General features: G+C 48.7%; 1 protein-coding gene across 6 annotated transcripts in view; it reads right to left on the bottom strand.

The window, feature by feature from the left end:
• Positions 1–24,037, bottom strand: part of RGS3 (regulator of G protein signaling 3) — a 140,329-nt gene that overhangs the window by 79,531 nt on the left and 36,761 nt on the right. For 3 of the 6 annotated variants that reach the window (XM_054689374.1, XM_037493566.2, XM_037493568.2), the window contains 7 exons: positions 13,218–13,278; positions 12,288–12,378; positions 11,634–11,689; positions 5,365–5,446; positions 4,474–4,579; positions 3,360–3,711; positions 2,478–2,517 (listed from right to left, as the gene is read on the bottom strand). In XM_054689374.1, coding sequence (XP_054545349.1) covers positions 2,478–2,517; positions 3,360–3,711; positions 4,474–4,579; positions 5,365–5,446; positions 11,634–11,689; positions 12,288–12,378; positions 13,218–13,278 — 788 coding nt within the window. Of the gene's footprint in view, positions 1–2,477; positions 2,518–3,359; positions 3,712–4,473; positions 4,580–5,364; positions 5,447–9,197; positions 10,908–11,633; positions 11,690–12,287; positions 12,379–13,217; positions 13,279–24,037 lie in introns of those variants that run through there. The other 3 variants (XM_054689375.1, XM_037493572.2, XM_037493567.2) reach the window with 3 other exon arrangements.

Below are 24,037 nucleotides of genomic sequence, written 5' to 3'. Positions count from 1 at the left end.
TCCCACCCTAGTGCCCCATCTCCATAAACACTAGGACACTCTGGACAATGGGTACCTTTGGGTGTGGCTCTGCAAAACACATTTTTGAAGTTTCTTTTTAAAAATGGTCCAGGTTGCAACGCAGCTACTGAGCTCTGTGAAGGAAAACACCTTGACTTCCTCTCTTCCCCCACACTCTGCCTTCTTATTACAAGCTCTGGTCCAAACCCCCACCTCACCCTTTTTTACGCTAACATCTGCTTCACTGACAAAACACAGTAATTACTCAGCTTTGCTCCAGCTTCCGAGGTGAGCCCTGGCAGTCATCCCACCCGGCAGTGGCAAATCTGAGGTCAGACTGACCTCACAGGGCAGGGGACAATGCCGAGGGCCCCAGGGGCCCCAGGAAAGATGCCAACCACAGGCCAGTAGGTGCCCCAGGGCCCAGAATGGCACCAGAACTTATTCAACTCAAAATGGTTCAACGCCCCCTCCTGAAAGGAGGTCAGGCAGTCCAGACAAAGTAGGGGACAGAAATTGGCACCCTTGTGACAGACATAACCTCTGGAGAACCCCCAAGTATGTCTAAGTCCTGTGTGGACCTCCCTGGTGGCACAAGGAGTTAAATCTCAGCACTATCAGCTATCGTCAGCCACTGCAGCAAAAGTTTGATCCCTGGCCAGGGAGCTAACCCACATGGCACGGCAGGCCTCTCCTGTCTCGCTTGCTACTCCCCTCAGCAGTGTATTTCAGCATATCCACCTGTTTTGCTCCCCACTCTGTCTCTGGTGAATTCTCTTACCCCCACCCCAACCTCACACCTCTGGCCTATACCCCAGCTCTTAGATGCATAAATAAATCTTAATAAAGGAAGTCCTGTGTCCTGAAGTCCACCCTCTCTCTCTCTGAACCCCAGAGCTGTGAAGATTTGATCCTGGTAAAGAGCAAAGATGTCCTTGGGTAGCAGAATACACAAAGTACAGTGAAGATCTTAATACAAAAAAGGCTACTGTTGCTGCAAACATCATCATCCTCTCCACCTTGTCAACTCCCCACCCCTGCGACTTAGATATCTGTCCTTCTTGGTTCACTAAGTACTGTATCCTCAGAGGGGAATCAGAACATGTATCCAGGTTGGGAGAGTCCCAGGGGAGATTGGTGGCATCTCTTAGGCTGAGAGAAAATCAATCCCTGACCTCTAGGCCACTGCAGACATGCTCCAGCTCCCTTCACACACTGTGTTCTGCAGCCCTCAGAGGCTACCGAAGTCATTCTCCTTCTATCACTCAACTGAAATGCTACTGTACATGTGTCTTTCAGGCTCTGGGTCCAGCACTGGATCCACAGAAAGAAGCCGGCCAGGCCTTGGCCTTCATGAAGTCACCAGTTAGCAGTGGCATTCCAGCCTGGCCTAAAAACTAAGGGTGTTTTTATAAGCTCACTAAGGAATCATTCTCAGATTTCTCCTCAAAAGGAACACCCATTCATTTCCAACAGACCAGGCCCAGCTGCTCAAATGACCAGCCTGGAGAGAACAACGATGTCCCCCATCAGCAACTTTGAGCTCCGTGACCCCAGAAGGCACAGGCAGGCTTCCAAGCACCTGCTACAAACCATTCACTGCAAGTCTTCACACTACTGCCCGAGGGAGACAATAAGGGAGGGGCTGCAGGTGGTCTGTCAAGGCCGGAGGCCAAATGGCACTGGGAAGGCACAGAGGAACATCAAGCCCACCCAATGTGGCCATCATGGACCACCTGGCAAGGCTGGTCTAAACCTCCCAGACACCAACGGGAACCAGGGGTTTGGAGGGCCTGAAGGAATGCGAGCCCGCTCCAGCATCAAGACTGAGCTCTCCAACTTCCAAGAGGAGGAACTGCTTTTGAGCCCAGCTTCTCTCCCTGGTCCTTCAAAAAGAGACTCAGGATTTGAAGTCAGGAGGAGAAGAATCCATGCAAACAGCGGAGATATCCATGTGTTTCAAAGACAACTTCCCTCCCTCTGTCTAGCTCTCTCTGGGTAGTCACTAGTCATTATCTCCTCGAATTCTCCCTCAACCCTCCGAGGTGGGAAGGATCAGTCCCATTTTACAGATAAAGAAACAAGGCTCAGGGAGGTGACATGAGTTGTTCAAAGTCACACGGCTAGAACTCCAACCTGAGACCTTCCAGCTCCAAATTCCATTCCCCCGTCCTTGCAGATCTGCCCACGTGCCTACAGTACTGACTGCTCAGCAAATCGGATTGAAAACCTAAGTCCTAAACAGACCATCTCTTAAACTACCCTGGTCACAGCCCCTCTCTGCCTTCTTAGTTCAGGCTCCAAGGAAGAAAGGTCTGGTTCAGGGAAGGAGAGGAGATACCCAGTGTAAAGAGTAGGGGTTGTTGACCCTGTGACGAAGGCCTCTGAAATCAGAGGGAGAGGCCAGGCCCAGCCTCCCAGCTACCTCTCACCATCCCCACCTGGTTGGAAGGCACAGCAGAAGAGGGTAGACTCACCTTCAGGGATGGCATCCTCCTGGTACACAGGCCGCAGCAGCTGCAGGAGAGACAGGAGAAGCTCAGCCCCAGCAACAGGGTGGGACCACCAGGAGGGCTGCTCCCCAGGGCTGGTCTAGGCCTAGGAAGAGAGCCTCTCAGGGCACCAGGGCAAAGCAGCAGCACAGCTGAGGGGGAACTTGGAGGGAACACAGAATCCAGAATCCTAGGTTGAAAGCGACTTTAGCTGTCATCAAGACTAACCCTAGGTCCCCAACTTCCTTTATGGCAGCTTGTTCCAAAGTGTGTCCCATGGAACACGGGCATTGTGGGATGCTAACAACCTGCCAGAAAGGTGGCACCATCAGGGAATTTTGGGAACTGCTCACTTCAACAATTCTAAACCACCTTTCACAGCAGGATGCCCTCAGAGCCTCGGGTGAACGTGCGTTGGAAAACTCCCAGAAGGGGAAGAAAAAGGATATTTCTCAAATGTATCTGGCATCAGAATACTTCTTTCCCGGAGTAGCTCATGGGAATTATTTCAGGGCCCGGCATTCTGTCCTCCCGCCATCATCACATGGTGTCCGTTTTCAAGCCCGCTATGACAAGGCTCACTGCCCAGCATGGCACAGACAGGCAGAAAGTTCATCCTTCTTCTGAGCTGAAATCTCCAGCCCTGTGGCATCCCCTGGTCCTGGATCTATGCCCTGAGGCTTACAAAAGTCCATCTGCTTCTCTCTACCCAGCACAGCCCTGCAGAGGCAGGGGCGTTCACACACACCCCACCTCCTGCCAGTACTCCTGAGTCCTTGCAGGCTCCTCCAAACACATTTTGAGTATTCGCAACTTCCTGGCTTCACCCAGGGACCTTGCCCTCGACCTTTCCAGATCTATCCTTACCTGGCTCCCAGGGTTCAGCGGGGCCAGGATGATGTAGTTGGGGTCAGTGGGGGCCGTGGCCCGGGAGAGTGCAGGCAGGGTGTGCTGGCCCCCACGCTTTGTCACCTCCGAGTAGCGCTCCCAGCCACCCAGCAGCAGCCCGTCTGAGCTGTCACACACCAGGTGGCAGCTGTGGCGCTGCTCTGGCCGGGCCTGGACACCATGGGTGCAGTTCTTCTCCCGTTTGTTGGGGGGTGACTGGAGGTCATGCGTGGACTTGCAGGAGGCCCGTCGTAGGACGCCGCCGTCAGGGCCCGGCTTCACCTGGGGGACCATGCGCCACACGAGCAGGATGATCTCGCTAGGGCAGCTCCTAGAAGTTGGGGGGTAGGGGTCACATAGAGAAATTGAGTCTGAGGGAGACCAAAGTCAGCCAGGGTAGGGTCTATGGGGGAAGAGAAGTGTAGGGGAGCCAGGGAAGCCCCCAGGGAGGAAGGACAGGAAGGGATGTAAGAGGGTAACTGAAGTAGTCAACGAGGGGTCCCTTACATCAACTCTAAATGACAGGCAGCGGCTGAGAAGGACACCGAGGCCAAGGCCAGCTTAAAAAAGAAAGAATCCTGATCTCAACAAGTGATGTCTGTCACAAGCAAAACATAAGCAAGGAGGAGCAAGCCAGCTGCCTACGTGCAACCCCTCATCTCAGCATCCTAGAAGCAAACCTAAAAAGGGCCTCAAAAGGCTTTACCCCAGTGGCCAAAATTTGGGGCACCCAAACATTTTAGAGAATAACTTTTTTAATTGTGCGACTGAAACCTTGGCAACAGCTATACATTCTTAATGAACAAACGGCTTAGTGCTGAGGTGACAGAAACAATTAGCTAGCTGGAAAGCGACCCCCTGGAGATGCATCATGCACCACAGGGTTTGTCTGAGAGCTTCTTCCCCTGCTGTTTGCCCTGGGATCCAAAATTGCTCTGAGCCTGAACCTTCCATTTTCAGGCCAAGAAACTGATTCCCTGGGGAGCTGAGTGAATTGCTCACAGCTGGGCAATGGAGGGAAGGGCAAGAGCAGGGGGGAATAAGGCTGTGCGCCCAGGCAGGGGTGGGAGGTGCACCCGCTGCCCCCTGTCACCGGATCTCGTGTGCCAGCTCCACGCATTTCCAGTGCTCCACAGGCCTCTCGTTCAGCTGCAGCACCGTGTCCAGCTGCTGCAGCCCTGCCCGCTCCGCTGGGCCTCCTGCAGGGACAAAGGAAAGTCGCTCGAGGGCTCGTGGAGTCCATGGCCCTCGCCAAACACCCGAGCATTTTGCCTCAGCAGTGACCACAAACCAGGACTGCCCTCTTGGTTTCTGCATCTGTGCAATGCAAGGCCAACTTGGCAGGGCTTAGGGGCCTTGATGAGAGGTGCCTCATCCCCACCTGCCTGACTGCTGTCCACCCTCCAGCTATCCTACCTTCTGTCCCCAGGACCCCCCCAACCCCCTTGACAATGCGTCCATGTTGCCAGACTGCCAGACTCACAGATTCATTCATTCATTCAGCATCATTCATTGATGCCATCCTCAGGAGCGGGGACACCCAGATCACGGAGCCCTGGCTTCCCTTAGTATGTTCACTCTATGATCAGAAGTCTTTTTTGTGTGACAAATAGGGAGGGGGTCACTAATGTTAAATGCTAATCAAACTTGGAATAAGCTAAAACACCCCTTCCCAGGAGAGTACATAAGCAACTCTCACTTTCCCATGCAGCCATTACTGAAAATATAGATTTAGTTCCTGTTTGAAGTGATTGGGAAACAAAACATAAAAATCTATTTTCATTTTGATAAAAGCAAAAGGGAGAGGTGGGTATATCTTGATAAACCTTAGTTTCATCTATGGTTATTTAAAAATATTATTCTTATTGTTTTGAAAAGCCAGGACACTTGGCTCCAGTTTGGGGTTCCCCTTTCAGCTCCAGTCTTGTTCACAAAGCCCAGGTGTGTGGCAGGAGAGGCTGGTGTCCCGGAGACACTCACTTACCAGAATCCACGGCCTGGACTCGGACGGGAGAGTCGCAGCAAATAGTGAAGCCAAAGCCATCCTTCCCCCTCGGGATGGTGATCTAGGACACAGTTCCGCCAGTTACTCCCAGAAGCGCAAAGCACCTCTGCTCTAGGGCTGGCAGCCCAGAGCCACCCCCTTTCTAAGGGAGCTGGAGCCAAGGAGGAGCCAGCCCCATGCTGTCCCTATCTCGACACAGGCGTGTTGGGCACTAGCTTGTGAGCCAAGCAGGAAAGCCAAGTGCTCAGGAGGTAAGCCCAGGCGGTGTGGGAGGGCCCAGGGTAAACACATAGGTGGCGTTGGAAGAGTGGACCTCACCATCCTCAGCCCTGCAGACACACGCAGTCCAGCCCTTTACCCAAGGGCCCACTGGAACCGCTCATCCCCACCTCGCCTGTATCCACTGTCTGCCATGGCCCTTCCTCTTTGCTCCCAGAAGTCTATAGCGCATCCACCGAGGGCTGGCCCTGTGCTGAGGTCCAGAGATGAAGCCCACCAGGTTGTTCCTCTACTGGAGCAGAGGGGAGGGAAGACAGGCACACACACACACACAGCCTTAGGCCAAAAGCGAGGGAGGGGCAGGTGCAAGGTGTCAAGGCATCCAAGGAGGACTGCCAGGTGAGGGAGCAGGGACAGGCACAGATGGGCCTCCAGGCTGAACCTCATGGGGGGCCCTTGTACACAGCAGGTCCATACCCTTCCTTTCAGAAGTCCCCTGAAAGAGCCTTCTGTCTAGATTCCCTTTGCAAAGCACCACATACTTTGTGAGCTCCTGCTGCATGCCAGGCTCTGCTGAGGCCTTGGCCTCTGGCTCTCAGAGGACCTGGGGAGGGTATGCAGGCCTCTCCAAAACAAAGCAAGACATGACATGACAAGCACTGAGCAGAGCCTGTTCCTGAATTGGGAGCAGTGCTTAGTGTTTGACTTTGAGGGGCAGGCTTGGTGCGGGACAGGAACTCAGCGAGTGTCAGTGAATGAGGACGCTGGCAGCATCCTGGCAATAGCAAGAAGCTGCAGCCGCCCTGTGTGGTCTGCTGGCTCAGTTCAGATCGGCCTTGCTGCATTGCCCTTCTGTGCCCATTTAGGTTCTGGGTAGGGTGTAGACAGCCCTGTGCCTGGCCACCCAAACAACAATCATGGGCTGCTCAGAGATGTTCTATGAGAGCAAAAGATCTAAGGGAGCACAAGGGGCTCAGTGGGGTCCCAGGAGACATGCAAGAAGAGGTGGGGTGCAGCATGATCCCGGGTGAGGTATAGGGAGGGCGTCCCAGTCAGCTGGGAGAAAGTCGAGGGCCGCCTGCCTGGTCAGGAGGCTTCCTATAAGGCTTGTCTCTTCAAGGCTGGGCGCCTGGCCTTCACCTGCCGGCTCTCCCAAAGGCCAGGCCTGAGGAAGGGGAGGGCCCCTTGGAAGCTGCTGGGGAGGCCCCTGAGGCTCTGCTTCCCACCAGCCCTGGGCCTGGATTCAAAGCCAGTTTGTAAAACAGGAAACCTGACAGACAAGGGGAGAGAGGAGGGGGCAGGAAAATACCCTGTTCCCATAAGAATTCTGGGAAAACACATAGCTAAGACAGGAAAAGGAAAAAAATGGAAAGAAAGAAAGAAAAACAAACTCTGGAGTGAGTGCGGAAAGCTCAGCCTGAGGCTGAGGGAAGATGTAGGGAGCCTGGTCGACTCCATGTGACCAGGAGGGATTTAGGGGGCCTTGCAACCCACCCCTCCAGACAAGCAAAAGCTGGGATCCCAAAGTTACTTTGGTACTTCCCCCGGCCATCCCATCAAGGGGCCAGAGCCACTCTGCCTGGGTTGCCAGCTCAGGACATAGGCCTGAGCTGAATCTGGAGCAGGTTGTGTGCCAGCAAAGCACACTGGCCCCTCAGCCAGGTGGGACAGTGGCCTAGAGCCCACTCTGTCTTCCTGGGCACCAGGAAGCTGGAGGCTGGGCAGGAGGGAAGAAGAGAAGGTGTCAGGAAGCAAGCTCCTCTCCTGTTCAGCACGACAGGGTGAGACGGTGTGAAGGAAGCAGAATTATCCTATGTCTGCCATGATCACTGATCACCCGAGGACAGTGTCCCAAGAACCCGACCATCACCTAAGGGGAATGCAGGGCTAGTTTCAGTGTGCTCGCTGGAGGCCTGCAGAGAGGAAGTGGTGGCCCCAGCTCTCAGATGAACCTTGGGCCTCTGGGTCGGGAGGTGAGGTAGCGGCCCTGCCTTTATTCAGAACTTAGCGGCTCCTGACAGGGGCCATCCTTCTCAGGGGGTGGTTCTTGCTCTTTCCTGTCCCAGGCAGGAACTGCTACTGCTCCCAGATCTCACCCCCACCAGCACCTCACTTTTGCCCTCCTGCCTGGCTCTGGTCAACCACCATTCCTAGACTTCTACCCCAACCCCTCCCTGCCACCATTTGTGAGCACTTCTGTATGCACAGATCAGGCCCTGCGCTGGGCACATCAGACACCAAATTCTGTTTATGGTCTCAGCATCATCACTGGGCATTATCATCCCAATTCACTGTCAGGGAGACTGAGGCCCAGGGAGATAAAGTTATATTCTCAACAGCCACAGCTCAAGAGAAACAGGGCTGGGTTTGAACCCAGAATCAACAAAAACTGGTGCTCTCAACCTGTGCTGCTCTCTGACCCAGGATCTATCTTGAACTTGAGCCTCAGGCCTAGCCCACTCCTATTCCACTCTGACTGCCTCTGTGCCCTGGTCTTCTGGCCCACAGTCCTAAGGTGGCCAAGCACCTCTAAACCTCCCAGCCATGGCACGCTCTGCCTCACTGTTCCGTTACCCCGTCACTGGTGTGGCACAGATGCTCTGCCTGCTTCAGGAGGGCAGGAAGGGCAGAGTGGGGTCGCAAAGGGGCGGGAACTGAGAGACAGGGAGGACGGCAGGGAGAACATGCCGGAACCATGGCTCAGGGCAGCAATGCCGCAGTGCAGGAAGCCGCCCTGGGCATCTCCCTGGGACCTAGACTGCTGATCAGAAAGAGTCAGGCTCCAGATTCCAGTGTGGACATTCAACCACGCAAAGGAACATTTCTGTACTTCTAAAATCAGGACCCTTTCCGAGCTCTCCTCCGGTATGCACATTCCACAAACCTGAATATCCCTTGCCTTCACCCTCCCTTTTTGTAAAAAGAAAAAAAAAAATTGTTCACCAAAATTCTAGAATAGTCTCAGAGGCTACTCAATCACCACTCCACTCTGCCCCACACGCCGAGACTGGAGGCAGAGAAGCCAAACCATCTCAGTGAAGTTGCGCTACAAACGCCAGAGGACTCGGAACCACCGCAAGGCATCAGGGTGAGCAGGGAGGAAAAGCATGTGTGCGCGCACACACAGAAACATCCCATCTCCCACACAATCACACACCAACAATCACACACACAGCGCAGGCCTGCCCTGCTATCCCATCAGAAGCGAGGAAAATTAGCAAAAACGCAAAACCTAGCTGTTCGGCAATCTAGCCATTTCCAACCTCAGACTGGAGATGCTTTTTCAACCCACACTCCCACTAGATTAAAATAATAGACTATCAACTCGATAATCTCACCCAGGACACCACCCCATCAGTGGTTAGGACAGAGCTGGACTCCTCCACCCTTCGGGAGGGCTGGTGGGGTAGTTAAAGGCTGAACCTCAGGACCAGCTCTGGCCTCTATCCCTTCCCTAGATCAAAATGAACCTGCAAGGTTCATCAAGGAGGAGGCAAGTAGGCCCTGCAGGGAGAGAAGCCTTGTCAGAGGGATCCCTCACCCTACCCCCCACCCACACTCCCAGTGCGGCCCCTCTGGGGCCACGCACCCACCTGGCGGTAGCGGCGTTCCGAGCACACCTTGCAGAGCCCATTGAACCGGTTCATGGCTGCGGGTCCCGACTCGGTCGCTGCCCCATGAAAACCCAGCTCTACCCCCCAGCTGCGGGAGCCCGCTCTGCGCCCTGTCAGCCTGGCATGACCGCCCTGGGAAGCCCGCCCCGCAGAAGAATGGCAGGAAGTCACCTCTCACCTCCCCAAGCCCTGTCTGTGCTGTGTGCCTCTGCACGATAAGCCCGAAGGCTTCCTGAAACCTCCGAATGACAAGGAAGAGGGAGAGTTTTATATTAAAATTCCTGTCAACTAGTTAGTATTCCCCTGGCCTGGCGGGGAGAGGGCGCCTTTGTTCTGGCTGCATTCTCCGCCAGGGGCCACTTTGTGATTCCAATGTTCTCACAAACACCCCAGGCTGGAGGGGAACCCAGGCAGAAAACACAGCCCACTCTAACAGCCCCACCTCCCCCTGCAAGCCCATGGACCCCTGGGAGCAAATCCAGGGGATAACTCAGCCCAAAGAATCCAAAGACACCTTGGGGGGACTGCACCCACAGACAGCCCATCCCAAGACAGAAACACCACACATTTGGAGTCTGACGACCTGCCTGCCACTCACAAGCGCTGTGAAACTTGGTTTCTCATCCATGTAAGGATGTGATGATAGGTAGACCATAAAGCTAAAGTGGAAAAGGACTTCTCATCTTCAGATAATCCAGCTTCTTTATTTTACCCACGAAGAAGCTGGGGACCAGAGAGGTTTAGGTCACACCTCGGGGTAGCAGTGGAGTCAGACCCAAACTCTAGCCTTGTTCGCTGCCTTGTATAGCAGTACTTGGTGAGCCTGGCCCAGCTCACACACACCTCAGAGTCTCTGGGGAAACCAGCCACCCACAGATGTCCTTGGTGCCAGAGAGTGTCCCTTGGTACAGCTCAACTTTGGTTGCCATGAGAATGGCAAGGTCACCCAGGTTTCTGGGCCTCTAGCATCCCAGCCACACAATGGGGGAGTTGAACAGGTGACCTCTGGGGGCTCTCCCTGTGACCCAACCAAGCCTCTGACCATCAGTCCCATTTTAGACAGTCCCAAGGACATCTCTGAGAATACAAGCCCAGGAAAATCAATGCACCTCAGAAGAATGTCCCCATGGGCTCAGGCAGGCACTGTGGGACAAAATCCAGCATGGAGCAGGACTCCCTAGCCACTGAGAACCCCATGTGTTAATGTCCACATAATTCCCATAGGTCACCAGTGAGGCTCTCAGACACTGTCCTCTTGGTGCTCACTAAGTCCAGACAAAAGGAAGAAGAAATCTGCAGCTCCCTCCTGAAGCCACAAGAATATTTGAAATGCCTAATGAAACCACTCTAGGACTGTGCTATCCAATACACCAGCAACTAGACACGTGTCAAGGTAAATGTAAGTGAATCAAAATTACATAAAATTGGAAATCCAGGTCCTCGGTCATACTAGCTATGTTTCAAGAGCTCAGCAGCCACCGTGGCAAGCTGCTACCATAATGGACAGTGCAGCCCTCGACTGTGAGCTCATGAGGGCAGAGATGCTGACTTTCTCTGGGCTATATCCTGGTGCCCAGCACAGGCACGGTCGTGGAGATGCTCAAGCAAAATGAGTGAGGCAGTGAAAGAACTGAATAAATGAAAGGGAAATTTTTGTAGAGTATAACACTCCTACATGTAAGATTTCACCATGAGGAGTACCAATATCATCTCTTCCCAAGTAGGCCAGATGCAGGAAGCAGCATGGCCCAGGGCACTCCACAGGCGGCCAGACCTTGCTTCAGAACCTGCCTTGCTTCAGAAGCGCACACCTGCTGGCTGTGTGGCTGTGGAGAGTAACCTCACATCTCTGAAGTCTGCGCATCTCTTTCCTCTGTGAGACGGGGAAGGAACCACCTCAGAGGTGAGGACAGTATGGGGGCACAGTGGCACCTGGCAGAGGGCCACCCAACCACTGCAACTTTTTTCCTCCCTCTCTTCATTGTAGGAGGGTCACCAGCCATGTCTTAAGAGGCAGAAATTGGGAGAAGGTTCCAAAATCGCCACGTGAAGTTTTCCTATGGATTCAACACCCTAGGGGAGTGAGAAGCCACTGGTCTTGGGCTTGGATTCCCAGGTGCTCCCTCACATCAAGTGGGCCTAACCTGAGAGGGTGACCTCATCACAGAGCCAGAGGTAGCAATGGGGCAGGATGGGGGCACAGAAAAGAAAGAATTCAGATTCCAATGACCACAAGTCAATAAGAACCTGAGTTGTCCTTTTCCAGGTATGGGGACTCTGCTCTCTCTCATCCCTGCCCCAAGCAAAGCTCAAAAGGTAGCCCCTTAAGTGTTCATGCTTGTGGAGTGGCCAGGAGCTGGTAAGAGAGGAAACAGCACTTGGGCCCATCAACCCTGCCCAGCTGCCACTACCTACCTTGAGTTTCTGCCCATTTTCAGTGTCCTCACCTCCTGGCATTCTCAGAAGTGGGTCTGGAAGATGACAGAGCAGTCAGAACATTTCTGTGGCAGATAAGACACCATCCCACAGATCCCTCCAGAGGACTAGTATGGGCTGACAGGCCCACACAGCTGCCCAGGTCACTCCCGGCCTCTAGGGGATGCCCAAAGCTCAGGTCAGGCAGGGGACCTGCAGCAGGAAGGATGGGACAGAAAGGACACAAAATCCAAGCCCTGAGCCTCAGGTCTCATGGCAGAGCCCACCCCCCTAGCCATAAGCTGGCCGTTCCAAGTCACCAACACAGCCTAACAGGGATCATGAGACCACTGACTGTGGGAAGGGGCCGTGCAAGGAGCTCCTGAAGTCCAGTCCTCCATGAGCTAGGGCTGGAAACCTTGTGGTGTCAGGCTCTTAGCCTCTCCAAGGAATGTCCAACCAGATAAACAGAGGTGCCGTGGGCCCTAGGCTACCTACAGCCTGCATTCTAGCGGGACCAGTGATATAATCAAAACCTGGGGTGACAGGGCCACAAAACACAGGGACTGATGCTACTGCCCAGGAAGGGAGGAGGGCAAAGCAATAGGGTCAGAGCAGCACATCTGCCAGAAGCTGAAGGTGGTGTGCTCGAACCTCTCAGGGGCCGCAGTCGCCTCCTGGCCACCTTTAAGTGTTTCGTCCGGCCCAGGTCTTCCCCCAGGAGGTAGTACCAGCCGCTGATCTCCTGTCATGAGAGAAAACATCACAAGCTCAGACAGAAGAGTCAGCCTCCAGCCCCCCTCAAAAAGCAGTAGCTGCACAGCCTCCCTCAGGAGCAGCATCTCTACAGAGAGACACTCTAGTCTCTCTGCCCAGAGGGAGCTACTATGCTTAACCTCCAGGAAGCCTTCCCTGATGCTCCTAACAAAGCTGGTCCTCCCCTCTGCTGAGTCCCACAGCCTCTTAGCCTTGGAGAACAACTATCTCCTTGCATACCTGCCTCCTCCACTAGGCTGTGTGCAAGCTCTTTGTTGTGCCCAGCACTGTGCCTGGTCTATAAATGGAGCCCAATAAATGATCAGAAGGGAAGGCGTGATGGAGAGATGGAGAGGCTAGAAGGTAGAGAGCAGTCTGAGGCTCCTTGCAGCCCCATGGGAGACAGCTTCTCCTAAGAGGGAATGAAGCTGAGGCTGCAGTCAAGAGAATATATTGGGGACCCACACATGGGATAAAGGGCCCTCAGTCACCTACCCCAGACTTTACTTCCGGGCCCCCCACCAATTCCATGTGAGCAAGCCACCAGGACATCTCCAGGGATGTGCAAAACGAGCTCATCCCTCCTCTACTCAAAAGCCCCCAGATGGAAGTATGGTATGAAGTAGAAATGGATAAGGGACTGGTTACCCAGATGGAGAGGGTCTCTAGATCTAAATAGTCCTCACCCAGCCCGAAGGAAAGCTCCATAAAGAATGCTGCTTCTCGCTCACTCCCTGAGCACCTGCTAGACCCAGAAACACGAAACCTAGTACCCAGGCAAGATAGCACCCAGAGAAGACCACAAGACGCACCTCCCCTAGGACCCACCTTGTCCGGAGTCAGGAGGGACTTCACCCCGAAGCTCATGCAGCCGATGAGTCCACTCTGTCTGGGAGAACAACAGAGGCTTGAACCAGTACTGTTTCATCACACTACACGGGGAGATTGAGAATCAAGTGTAACCTGGGTTTGCCTGGTGCACTGTGGTTTGCAAGAACTTGGACCTGCATCTTCTCATTTGAGCTTTCCAGTTTTGTGAGTTGGGCTGGAAAGGAATTGTTCTCTCCATTACACAGAAGGAAAAAACCTAGCCTCAGAGTTATCTCCCTTCCCAAGGTCACAGGCTGCTGGCTGATCAAGTCCATGGAACCCAAGCATCCTAAGCCATGGCGCTGCTCCCTCCACCATCCCAGAAGCTTGGCCCTACCACCCAGGTTTTAATTGCCCCAGTGCTGAGTGGATCTGAAGAGCTGAGCCCCACAAGAAATTCTAGCTCCCACATCAGCTGGTGAAACCCAATTGAGAAGAAAAGTTATAAGACCTCAAGCCCAAGAAGTTTGGTCTCAGGTCCAGGCAAGACCCTGGCAGTTGTAAGACAGCTCCAGACCAAGGTCCAGACCAGCATGACTCACAGATTCACCAAGACTAGCCTGCACTGGCTGCCAGCTGAGCAAGAGGCATGAGGCTGCCGCACTATGGCAATGGGGCAAGTTAAGTCATTCCAAATCCTTGAAAACTCTTCTGTTGAGCCCCAGCTTGCAACCATCAGAGACTGCTTGATCTTGGCAACTTTGAATAATGATGGCATACAACAGACACATGAAAAGATATTCTAGATCACTTATCATTAGGGAAATACAAATCAAAACCATGAAGAGATTTCACCTCAGATTAGTTAGAATAACTGTTATGAAAAAGTCAAGAAACAACAAAAGCGGATGAGGAAGGATGTGGAGAAAAAGAAACCCTCATGTACTGTTGGTGGGAATGTAAATTAGTACAGCCACTCTGAGAAAAAGTTATGGAGGTACCTCAAAAAATTAAAAATGGAATGACCATATGATCCAGGAACCCCACTTCAGGGTTTTTACCCAAAGACTACAAAAACACTAATTTGAAAAGACATATGCACCTCTACATCTACTGCAGCGCTACAACACCCAAGATATGAAAATCCAAATGGCCAACAAGAGATGAGTGGATAAAGTTGTGGTAAGCATACACAAAGGAATAGTACTCAGCCATAAGAAAGATGAAAGTTGCCATTTGTGACAACATGAAGGGCATATTAAACTGAATGAAATAAGTCAAAGGAGAAAGATACATCCCAATGATTTTACTCATTTGTGTAATATGAAGGGTAAAAAAGCAATCAAACAAGCAAAACAAAAACCCTTGGACTCTGACAACATAATGGTGGTCACTAGAGCGGCAGGAGGAGGGAGGAATAAGTAGAGGAATATATACAGTGCTGAAATAAAAAACTGTCCCCCTGAAACCTAGTCAGTGTTGTAAACTAATATTACATCGATAGAAAAGATGAAAAAATAAAGATGGCATAGATTAATAGTAATGGAATGCAAAACATAATCTCACTATTGTGAGAGAAAAGGAAGCTGACAGATCTATAATTTAATGAGAAAGACACTCTTCAAAATATTAACAATGGCTGTTAATGAGAAAGACACCCACAAAAAAATTTAACAATGGTTCTATCTGGCAGGTGGGATTAAAGAGGTTTTGTTTACTTCTTTTCAATGTTTTCAGATTTTCACAAGGAACAAGCACTACCTTTTTAATGAGGGGGAAAACAGTGTAAATGTATTTTTAAGAACTTTTATCACACCTTTATCTATCCTAATGTTAAAGTTGGGTTTTTCTTAACCTGTTCTCCTCTTTCAGCACATCCCCAACTCAGATCCCTTCATAATTTGGTTTACTAGCTATTAACCAAGAAACAACACGGGTATTTAGACTGGAGCATAAATTTGATGTCTGACCTCACAAGCTGAGGAGCCCACATCCTTGAGGAATTCAGCATGTTCTGTGGGAGACCCAATATTAAAGCTAAAAATGGTAAGACCTCCCTGGATGGGTAATGAGCTCCCTGGAGACATGCCTCTCAGAAACCCAGCCTGACGGGCCAGAGTGAGAACAGGAGTCTAGCCAGGGCACCCCACAGAACCCCCCACAGAGCCTGTCCCAGTCCCCTGCTCTAGCACCTGCCTCAGGGATCCAGACCCCCGAGTGTATCAGGAGAGAGCTGTCCTGGAATCCCACAGGGTATCTATCTGTGTCTGCCCGAGGCAACGACGTGTTCTGGAAGGTCTCCATAAGTTCAGATCTAAGTTCTCCGAGAGTCCTCAGTCAAATCAAACTGGCTTCTTGCAGGCCATCAAGCCAAGTGAGGGGTGCGCACACAGAGCTCAGGGGAACGATGCTCAACACCAGTATGCCTGTCCTGCCTTCCCCACTCTATGCATGGCCATTTCTCAGGAGCTACTTTCACTCCACTACTGATCCCCTGCTCTCTCTCCCGGCTCCCACTTCCTCCAGCTTGGGCTCTGCCTCCTTCCATCATATCAAGTCATATTAATAATCTACCCAAAGAGGACAGTGCAGTTGCCACAGTAAAGCAACTCTTTCACATCCACCACCACCCTCTCCCGCCGCCCACCATCAAAAACAAGCCTCCCTTCCAGAAGTGGCCGAGTCAGCATTAATGAGGGCAGCTGCAGTGACTGCTGGAAGCAGCAGACTCAGAGCTCAGAGTTGCCATTCCAGAAAAGTCTTGTCAAGACCTTGTCCAAATCCTCATCTCATTACCTATTTAATTTTGTTCATCAGCACATTCAAGAGGCACCTAGCAGGTATCTAGGTGTCCACACCGCCTTGCTGTACACTTTTTATTCACTCTGGGTATGGCTGTAGCTTCCTAAATCTCCAAGTGCCATGATTTAGCTGCAGTAAAGGCTGCCTCTCCCTGTCCTTCAGTAAGTGGAATTTTCATTCCCTTCAGTTAGAGAATGCTAAATGGTTAATAGCTTCCCGAGAGCTTTACTTCCTGCTAAGGCGCCTCCAATGATTTCACGATAATTCAGGCAGAGTAAATGGTCACAATTAATGGTCATAAGCAGGAACTTCTCTCTTAAGTGTTCTTCAATTAGCAACTTCTAAGCCTGCTTTTGAAAAAAAATCTTTGGAAGAAGAAAGACTACTTCATCGTGCCACCTGAGAATATGGCAATAGATGAGTCAGCTTATAAACTTGGGAACTAGCATTCACCCTACAGACTGCATGAAATTTCTCTAAAAACCAAGTCTCAGGGATCAAGGCTTGGTTACTTCTGAACACCAAATCCTGAGCTCAGGACTTGGTACACTCAGCGAAGGCTTGACAAATGGGTGACTCCATCATGCCCACCATTGGCAGGGGCTGGCAACAAGCCACACGCAGGATTGAGGCACCAGGACAGGCATTTGGCAATTTAAACAGCAGCACAAGAGTGCAATGCAAGGAAAGCCACCAGACAGGGTGATGCTGACAGATGAACACAGCAGGTCACAAAAGCTGAGGGCTCAGGGAGGCAAAAGGTACTTCCCCACTGAGATACTCAGAGGGTCTAACAAGTCAAGTCAGAGAAAAAGAGAGAAAGTGCATTTCCAGCAGAGGGAAGTCAGAACAAAGGCTCAGAGGTAAGACATCATGGAACACTCCTGGGGAAGAGGACCCAGTTCATTTTACTTTACTTTTGAGCATGGGGCTGGAGACCCTGCAAAATGGAAATGCATTATTTTGAAGGAATGCACCTTATTTTTTTTCTCCCAGGAGCTTTAAACTATTTTAGTTATAAGGATTAAGCTATTTAATCTCAAGTTATTTTTAATTTGTTCACATATTTAAACTGCACACATTTTTCCATTCTTTTTTTTTCCCCCTTAGGTTTGGATCCCACCTCTGATCACAAGCTTTCCAACATTACTGCACTGTATGTGGCACTAAAGTCCTGTTTATAACACGAAATTAAATAGTGATGAGGACTTGGGCAAAGTCTTTTTTTTTTTTTTTTTTTTTTTTAAATATTAAATTTTATTTTTATATTCCCCCATACAATTGCAAACGCCCCATTCTGACCCCAATCCTTCCCCTCCCGCCCCCCCACCCCCAAAAAGTGTCTCTGGTTCATAGTTTTTTTGTTGATTTTGATTTTCACTTTCTTATATTCATTTTCCTGGTCCCTTATTTAAGTTTTCTAGATTCCTGCTATGAGTGAGACCATCCGGTATTTTTCTTTTTCTTTTTGGCTTATTTCGCTGAGCATGATCCCTTCCAGTGCCATCCATGTTGCTGCAAATTGCATGTGTTTATCTTTTTTGATTGCTGAGTAATATTCCATGGTGTATATGTACCACATCTTCTTGATCCAGTCATCTATTTTTGGGCATTTGGGTTGTTTCCAAAGCTTAGCTATTGTAAACAGTGCTGCTATAAACATAGGAGTGCAGGTGCTCTTTGGAATTGATGTTTCTGTGTCCTTTGGGTAAATACCTAGGAGTGGAATTGCTGGATCATATGGAAGCTCTATGTTTAGTAGGTCCAGAAATCTCCACACAGCTCTCCATAGTGGTTGGACCAGTTTGCACTCCCACCAACAGTGCACAAGAGTTCCTTTTTCTCCACATCCTCGCCAACATTTGTTGTTGCTAGTTTTTTTAATATGTGCCATTCTCACTGGTGTGAGATGGTATCTCATGGTAGTTTTGATTTGCATTTCCCTGATTACAAGTGATGTTGAACATTTTTTCATATGTCTGTTGGCCATTTGCATTTCCTCTTCAGAGAAGTTTCTTTTTAGCTCTTCTGCCCATTTTTTGACTGGATTATTTTCTTTGTTGTTGCTGAGTCTCATCAGCTCTTTGCAGATTTTTGTGATCAGTCCTTTATCATTAGTGTTGGGTGCAAAAATGTTCTCCCAGTTGGTGGGGTTTCTCTTTGTTTTTGTTATTGTCTCTTTTGCTGTGCAGAAGCTCTTTAATTTGATGTAGTCCCAGCTGTTTATCTTTCTCTTCACTATCACTGCTTTGGGTGATGTGTCTGTAAAGATGTCTTTGATGTGCAAATCCCGTAGTGTTTCGCCTATATTTCCTTCTATGTATTTTATGGTTTCAGGTCTTATGTCTAGTTCTTTAATCCATTTTGAGTTGATTTTTGTGTATGGTGTGAGGTAGTGGTCAAGCTTCATTCTTTTGCATGTAGCGACCCAGTTTTCCCAGCACCATTTATTGAACAAACTTTCTTTGCTCCAATGCATAGTCTTTGCTCCTTTGTCAAAGATTAGTTGACCATAAATCTGTGGGTTTATTTCTGGATTTTCTATTCGATTCCATTGGTCTGTATGTCTGTTCTTGTTCCAATACCATGCAGTTTTGATGATTATGGCTTTGTAGTATAGTTTGAAGTCTGGGAGTGTGATGCCTCCATTTCCTTCTTTTTTTTTCAGTAGAGCTTTGGCTATTCGGGGTTTTTGGTGATTCCATATGAATTTCATCAATAATTGTTCTATTTCTTTGAAGAATGCCATTGAGATTTTGATTGGAATAGCATTGAATCTGTATATTGCTTTTGGTAGGATGGCCATTTTAATAATGTTTATTCTTCCAATCCATGAGCAGGGGATGTCTTTCCATTTCTTTGTGTCTTCTTCTATTTCTTTTAACAGTGTTTTATAGTTTTCTTTGTATAGGTCCTTTACCTCTTTTGTTAGATTTATTCCCAAATATTTGATTTTTTTTGTTTCGATAATAAAAGGGGTGGTTTTTTTTATTTCTTCTTCTTCAGATTTATTGTTTGTGTATAGGAAGGCCACTGACTTTTGCGTGTTGATTTTGTATCCTGCCACTTTACTGAATTGATTGATGAGTTGAATTAGTTTTTCTGTGGAGATTTTGGGGTTCTCTATGTATATTATCATATCATCTGCAAATAGTGATAGTTTGACTTCTTCTTTTCCTATTTGGATTCCTTGGATGTCTTTCTCTTGTCTTATTGCTCTGGCTAGGACTTCCAGTATTATATTGAAAAGCAGTGGTGAGAGTGGACATCCTTGTCTTGTTCCAGATCTTAATGGAATTGCTTTCAGCTTTTCACCATTGAGAATGATACTGGCTGTTGGCTTGTCATAGATGGCCTTTATGATGTTGAGGTATGTTCCTTGTATCCCAAGAATTTCAAGGGCTTTTATCATGAATGGGTGTTGCACTTTGTCGAAAGCTTTCTCAGCATCTATTGATATTATCATATGGTTTTTATATTTCTTTTTGTTGATGTGTTGGATAACGTTGATTGATTTTCGGATGTTAAACCATCCTTGTGCCCCTGGAATGAATCCAACTTGGTCGTGGTGAATTATCTTATGGATACATTGTTGGATTCTGATAGCTAAAATTTTATTGAGGATTTTTGCATCAGTGTTCATTAGGGAGATTGGCCTATAGTTTTCCTTTTTTGTGTTGTCCTTATTCGGTTTTGGTATTAGTGTAATATTGGCTTCATAGAACGTGTTTGGTATTGTCCCTTCCTTCTCAATTTTTTGGAAGAGTTTGTGAAGGATAGGCACTAATTCGTCTCTGAATGTTTGGTAGAATTCATTTGTAAATCCATCAGGTCCTGGGCTTTTGTTTTTGGGGAGGTTTTTAATTACCATTTCAATTTCGCTGCTTGTAATTGGTCTGTTTAGGTGTTCTATTTCTTCTTTATCTAGCTTTGGGTGATTGTAGAGTTGTAGGAATTTGTCCATCTCCTCTAGATTGTTGAACTTGTTTCCATATAACTGTTCATAGTAGTTACTGATTATTCTTTTGATTTCTGCTGTGTCCGTTGTGATTTCTCCTCTTTCATTTATGATTCTGTGTATTTGTGCTTTCTCCCTTTTTTCCTTTGTGAGCCTGGCTAGGGGTTTGTCTATTTTATTTATTTTTTCAAAGAACCAGCTCTTGGTTTCATTGATCTTTTGGATTGTTTTTTTAGTTTCAATTTCATTTATTTCTGCTTTGGTTTTTATTATTTCTTTTCTTCTACTGGTTCTGGGGTTTTTTTGTTGTTCTTTTTCTAGATCTTTGAGCTTCGAGATTAGGTTGTTTCTTTGAGTTCTTTCTTGTTTTTTGATGTGAGCTTCTATTGCTATATATTTTCCTCTTATTACTGCTTTTGCTGCATCCCATACATTTAGGATATTGGTGTCCTCCTTGTCATTCAATTCAAAGAATTTTTTAATTTCTTCTTTGATCTCCTCGTTAGTCCAGTGGTCTTCCAGTAGTGTGGCTTTTAATCTCCATGAGGTAGGATAGTTCCTTGCCTTCTTTTTATGATTTATTTCTAGTTTGATGCCTTCGTGGTCAGAAAAGATGGTTGGTATGATTTCAATCTTGGTGTATCTGTTGATGTTTGTCTTGTGCCCCAGTATGTGATCGATCCTGGAGAATGATCCGTGTGCGCTTGAGAAAAATGTGTACTCCGTTTTTTTTGGGTTTAGTGTTCTATAGATGTCTGTTAAGCCCAAATGCTCTAGGTCCTTATTTAGAGCTTTAGTTTCTTTACTTATTTTTTGTCTTGTTGATCTATCCATTGTTGATAGTGGTGTGTTGAAGTCTCCCACTACATATGTGTTTTCTCTGATGTCTGTTTTCAGAGAGGACAACAGTTGTCTGATATATTTTGGTGCTCTTTCGTTTGGTGAGTATATGTTAATGAGTGTTATTTCTTCTTGAAGTATTGTCCCCTTAATCATAATGTAGTGACCATTGGGGTCTCTTTTTATTTTTTTGAGTTTGAAGTCTGTTTTATCTGATATAAGTATAGCTGTTCCTGCTTTCTTTTTTGGCCCATTTGCTTGTAGGATTGTTTTCCATCCTTTGACTTTGAGCCTATTTTTATCTTTTGTAGCTAAATGTGTTTCCTGGAGACAGCAAAAGGTTGGGTTTTGTTTCTTAATCCAGGCTGCAACTCTGTGTCTTTTTATTGAAGAGTTTAGTCCATTTACATTTAGAGTTAATATTGATATGTTAGCATCTGTATTTGCCATTATGTTTGTCTTTCCTTTGATTTTATTTATTTATTCTTTTAATAACTTTTTTTTTTTTTTGGTCTTCTTTCGTTGTTATTCGTCCCTCTGAGGTTCTGGCTTTAGGATTCCTTGTAGTATTTTTTGGAGTGGGGGTTTAGTCGCAATGAAATTCCGGAGTTTCTCTTTGTCTGGGAAGGTCCATATTCTTTCTTCATGGAGGAAAGAGAGCTTTGCGGGATAGAGTATTCTTGGTTGGCATCTGTTTTCTTGGAGTCTGTTGACTATGTCCCTCCACTCTCTCCTTGCCCGTAGTGTTTCTTCAGAGAAGTCTGATGTCAGCCTGATTGGTTTTCCTTTGAATGTTATCTGTTTCTTCCCTCTTGTCAGCTTCATTATTTTTTCCTTGTCCTGGATTCTTAGGAGCTTTACTATTATGTGTCTTGCTGTGTTTTTCCTTTCGTCGTGGAAGTTTGGTGTTCTTCTTGCTTCTTGTATATCAATTTTCAGCTCCTTCTTCTCATTTGGGAAGTTCTCTTCAATTATATCCATGAATATTTTCTCTGTTCCTACATCTCTCTCCTCTCCTTCTGGAATTCCTATAACTCTTATATTTCCTTTCCTCATGGAGTCAGATAGTTCCCGAAGTCTTTCTTCATTCTTTTTCCTTCGTACTTCTCTTTCCTTTTCTGTTTTGGTTCTTTTTATTTCTGTGTCTTCAAGATTACTTATTCGTTCTTCCATTTCATCTATTCTGCTTTCATTGCTTTTCCCAGAGTTCTTTAGTTCCTCCATTAATTCTTTGATCTCCTGCATTTCTCTTACTTCCCTCTTTAGGGACTCAATTTCCTTCTTCTGATCTATCACTTTTTTAATCATGGCAATTTTAAATTCTCTTTCTGGAAGGCTCAGAAGTTCTTCCAAGTTGCTGTCGTTGCAATCTGGGGAGTGGTTTTCTTTTTGTGGTGTGCTTCTTTCCTGAGGAGTTTTTAGGTTGCGTGTGGTTCTTCTACTCCCTACTGTCTGTTTTCTAATTTGTCGTATGCGTTGGGACACTGTGTTGCTCGGACTGACTGACATCTTGGGTGAACTTCTCCGCTCCCCTCTGGCTCTTCCAGGAGCCATCTCTGTCTTCTGGGGGAGCTTTCTGCTGGTTTTAGGCAGTTTTTACTGAAGAAATGTCCCTGTTCTCAAATGGCGAAGCGGGATGCAATCCCTGCGCCTCCGGTTTCAGGCACACTCTTCTGCGCACCCGGTCTGCCCCGGACGTGGGTGCCTGCTCCCTCTGTGGGCTCAGACTGCTGGTCGGAAGGGGCCTGGCGTGGAATAACTTCCCGGCTGGCCACTGGGTCCTCCAGAAACCTTCTGCCCTTTTCAAGCAGTCTTAAGAAATGTCCTGTTTTATAGGGTGTTAGTGACTTTTTTTTTTCCTGGTCGCTAGGTGGCGCCAGAGATCTCTCCTATTGTCCTTGGGGGGCTGTTTTTCGCCTCCCCCCACCCCGTGGGACAGAGAACAGAGCGGGAATGGTAGGGTACACCTCAACAGCTTTGGGGTGCTGTGTCTGACTTGTGCCCCACCGTCGTGGAGAAACCACGCCCCGAATTTTCGTGCCCCGGGTCTCAGTTCAAAGCCCTCAGTTCCAGGACGCGGGCTGTAGCCCAGTTCAGTGGCGCGGGAATGGCGCCTTTTGCACCGCTCCCGTGCCTGGGCGCCTGGATCCTGCTTACTCAGGGAGGGACCTTCACCTCAGTGAGGACCTCCGCGCGTCTCCCCGCAAGCCTAGGTCGTCTCCCCGCAAGCCTAGGTCGCAGGCGCGGGGACCTGGGCAGCCGCGATCCAGGTCTGCACTTGCTTTTCAAGCGCGCCGAGCGCGCCGCGTTTCCGCGCCAGCTTACCGGCAGCCCGGGCTGTGTGCGCGTCTCCCGGGGTCTTTGTTCTTCTCCAATGGCGCCCGGAGCCGTTCGCTCACCGCCGCGGCGGATCCTGCAGGGTTCGCCTCAGCTCCCGTTCACGGGGTGTGGTGGCTGCAATAGTTCCTTTCCGCTCACAGTCCCGCTTGCTGCCTCGTTTGTTCTTGTGGGCCGTTTTGGTTTGTTGTTTCCTCCTCTCTGCCGGTCGGAGAGTGCCGCCTCTGTGGGCGGGGGAGGGGAGCAGGGTTCTGCGCTTCCCTCCCTTCTAGTCCTCTTTTATGGCCAGTTTCTTCTTCGGGTAGTTTGCTGGCGTCACCCGTTTATCTTCCGTGTCCCAGTTCTCACTGGGACCTGCCGCTTTTCCTCCCTATTCACTTTTTTTAATGGGAGATCTTACTCGCAGCGTCTCCTCGCCGCCATGTTGCTCCGCCCCCTCCTGGGCAAAGTCTTGACAAGTGAAAGGAGAGAGTACAGGACCATGTGTGCCACATAGCAAGCTGACTCTCCACACACATGGGGACTATTGGTGTAAAAGATTATGTTCTTCAAAGATATGTGTGTCTGCCAGTGTGCTGTGACTTGGTGGGTGATGTTACAATTCTCTCCAAGATTGTTCTCTGGCCACAAGTTCTGAAAATGCTACATTTGTTTCTAGAAGCTTCCATTTGGCTTTCACCATATCATGAAATAGAACTTTTAAATAACTCAGTTCCATAGTCAATGATATTAAGGAATCGCAGTTGCTTTTTAAGCATGGTAATGGAATGGTAATGGATGTTTATTCAAAGCCAATGATGTTTATTCATCTTTTTCGAGATACATACAGATGAGGTGATGTTTGGGATTTGCTTTAAAATAACCCACTGGAATTGGGGAAAGTGGGTGGGAGCATAGAAGA

The sequence above is a fragment of the Talpa occidentalis genome, unplaced genomic scaffold (genome assembly GCF_014898055.3).
Source record: "Talpa occidentalis isolate TD23 unplaced genomic scaffold, MPIMG_talOcc4v2.1 talOcc4.7, whole genome shotgun sequence".
NCBI classification, from domain to species: domain Eukaryota; kingdom Metazoa; phylum Chordata; class Mammalia; order Eulipotyphla; family Talpidae; genus Talpa; species Talpa occidentalis.
Note: the sequence above shows the minus strand (reverse complement) of the source record. Positions and strands in the feature narration are given on the sequence as shown.